Here is a 2,616-nt window from a genome sequence, read left to right as displayed (position 1 = left end):
CCTATAATTCCTAAGGACAGGCCATAGTTGAAAGAACTAATAGAACACTGAAAACTCAGTTAAACAAAAAGAAGGGGGAGACAGTAAGGAGTGTACCACTCCTCAGATGCAACTTAATCTAGCAATCTATACTTTAAATTTTTTAAACATTCATAGAAATCAGACTACTACTTCTGCAGCACAACATCTTACTGGTAAAAAGAACAGCCCACATGAAAGAAAACTGATTTGGTGGAAAGATAATAAAAATAAGACATGGGAAATAGGGAAGGTGGTGACGCAGGGAGAGGTTTTGCTTGTGTTTCATCAGGAGAAAATCAGCTTCCTGTTTGGATACCCACTAGACATTTGAAGTTCTACAATGAACCCACTGGAGATGCAAAGAAAAGCGCCTTCGTGGAGATGGAAACACCAGTCACATGGATGGATAATCCTATTGAAGTATATGTTAATGATAGTGTATGGGTACCTGGCCCCACAGGTGATCATTGCCCTGCCAAACCTGAGGAAGAAGGGATGATGATAAATATTTCCACTGAGTATAGTTATCCTCCTACTTGCTTAGGAAGAGCACCAGGATGTTTAATGCCTGCAGTCCAAAATTGGTTGGTAGAAGTACCTACTGTCAGTCCCATCAGTAGATTCACTTATCACATGGTAAGTAGGATGTCGCTCAGGCCACAGGTAAATTATTTACAAGACTTTTCTTACCAAAGATCATTGAAATTTAGACCTAAAGGGAAACCTTGCCCCAAGGAAATTCCCAAGGGATCAAAAAATACAGAAGTTTTAGTTTGGGAAGAATGTGTGACCAATAGTGCGGTGGTATTACAAAACAATGAATTCGGAACTATTATAGATTGGGCACCTCGAGGTCAATTCTACCACAATTTCACAGGACAAACTCTGTCATGTCCAAGTGCACAAGTGAGTCCAGCTGTTGATAGCGACTTAACAGGAAGTTTAGACAAACTTAAGCATAAAAAATTACAATCTTTCTATCCTTGGGAATGGGGAGAAAAAGGAATCTCTACCCCAAGACCAAAAATAATAAGTCCTGTTTCTGGTCCTGAACATCCAGAATTATGGAGGCTTACTGTGGCCTCATACCGCTTTAGAATTTGATCTGGAAATCAAACTTTAGAAACAAGAGATCATAAGCCATTTTATACTATCGACCTAAATTCCAGTCTAACGGTTCCTTTACAAAGTTGCATAAAGCCCCCTTATATGCTACTTGTAGGAAATATAGTTATTAAATCAGACTCTCAAACTATAACCTGTGAAAATTGTAGATTGTTTACTTGCATTGATTCGACTTTTAATTGGCAGCACTGTATTCTGCTGGTGAGAGCAAGAGAAGGCTTGTGGATCCCTGTGTCCATGGACCGAATGTGGGAGGCCTCGCCATGCGTCCGTATTTTGACTGAAGTATTAAAAGGCATTTTAAATGGATCCAAAAGATTCATTTTTACTTTAATTACAGTGATTATGGGATTAATTGCAGTCACAGCTACGGCTGCTGTGGCAGGAGTTGCATTGCACTCTTCTGTTCAGTCAGTAAACTTTGTTAATGATTGGCAAAAAAATTCTACAAGATTGTGGAACTCACAATCTGGTATTGATCAAAAATTGGCAAACCAAATTAATGATCTTAGACAAACTGTCATTTGGATGGGAGACAGACTCATGAGCTTAGAACATCGTTTCCAGTTACAGTGTGACTGGAATACGTCAGATTTTTGTATTACACCCCAAGTTTATAATGAGTCTGAGCATCACTGGGACATGGTTAGACGCCATCTACAGGGAAGAGAAGATAATCTCACTTTAGACATTTCCAAATTAAAAGAACAAATTTTCAAAACATCAAAAGCCCATTTAAATTTCGTGCCAGGAACTGAGGCAATCTCAGGAGTTGTTGATGGCCTCGCAAATCTTAACCCTGTCACTTGGGTTAAGACCATTGGAAGTACTACGATTATAAATTTCATATTAATCCTTGTGTGCCTGTTTTGTCTGTTGTCAGTCTGCAGGTGTACTCAACAGCTCTGAAGAGACAGCAACCATCGAGAATGAGCCATGATGACGATGACATTTTTGTCAAAAAGAAAAGGGGGAAATGTGGGGAAAAGGAAGAGAGATCAGATTGTTAATGTGTCCGTATAGAAAGTAGACATGAGACTCCATCTTAATCTGTAACCTTATCCCCAACCCTGTGCTCCCTGAAACATGTGCTGTGTCAACTCAGGGTTAAATGGATTAAGGGCTGTTCAATAAGTGCTTTGTTAAACAAATGCTTGAAGGCAGCATGCTTCTTAAGAGTCATCACCACTCTCTAATCTCAAGTACCCAGGGACACAAAACACTGTGGAAGGCCGCAAGGACCTCTGCCTAGGAAAGCCAGGTATTGTCCAAGGTTTCTCCCCATGTGATAATCTGAAATATGGCCTCATGGGAAAGGAAAGACCTGATCATCCTCCAGCCTGACACCCGTAAACGGTCTGTGCTGAGGAAGATTAGTAAAAGAGGAAGGAATGCCTCTTTGCAGTTGAGACAAGAGGAAGGCATCTGTCTCCTGCCCATCCCTGGGCAATGGAATGTCTCAGAGTAAAA

At 40.4% G+C, this 2,616-nt stretch overlaps 1 protein-coding gene across 1 annotated transcript; it reads left to right on the top strand.

Moving 5' to 3' along the window:
• Positions 1-255: 255 nt before the first annotated feature.
• On the top strand, positions 256-2,169 carry LOC131382761 (endogenous retrovirus group K member 7 Env polyprotein-like). Its single transcript, XM_058435268.1, is given in 1 exon segment — positions 256-2,169. A coding segment is annotated over 1 exon segment (1,914 nt).
• The last annotated feature ends 447 nt before the right edge of the window (positions 2,170-2,616 follow it).

Source organism: Hylobates moloch, unplaced genomic scaffold (assembly GCF_009828535.3).
Source record: "Hylobates moloch isolate HMO894 unplaced genomic scaffold, HMol_V3 SCAFFOLD_4007, whole genome shotgun sequence".
Lineage (NCBI taxonomy): Eukaryota > Metazoa > Chordata > Mammalia > Primates > Hylobatidae > Hylobates > Hylobates moloch.
Note: the sequence above shows the minus strand (reverse complement) of the source record. Positions and strands in the feature narration are given on the sequence as shown.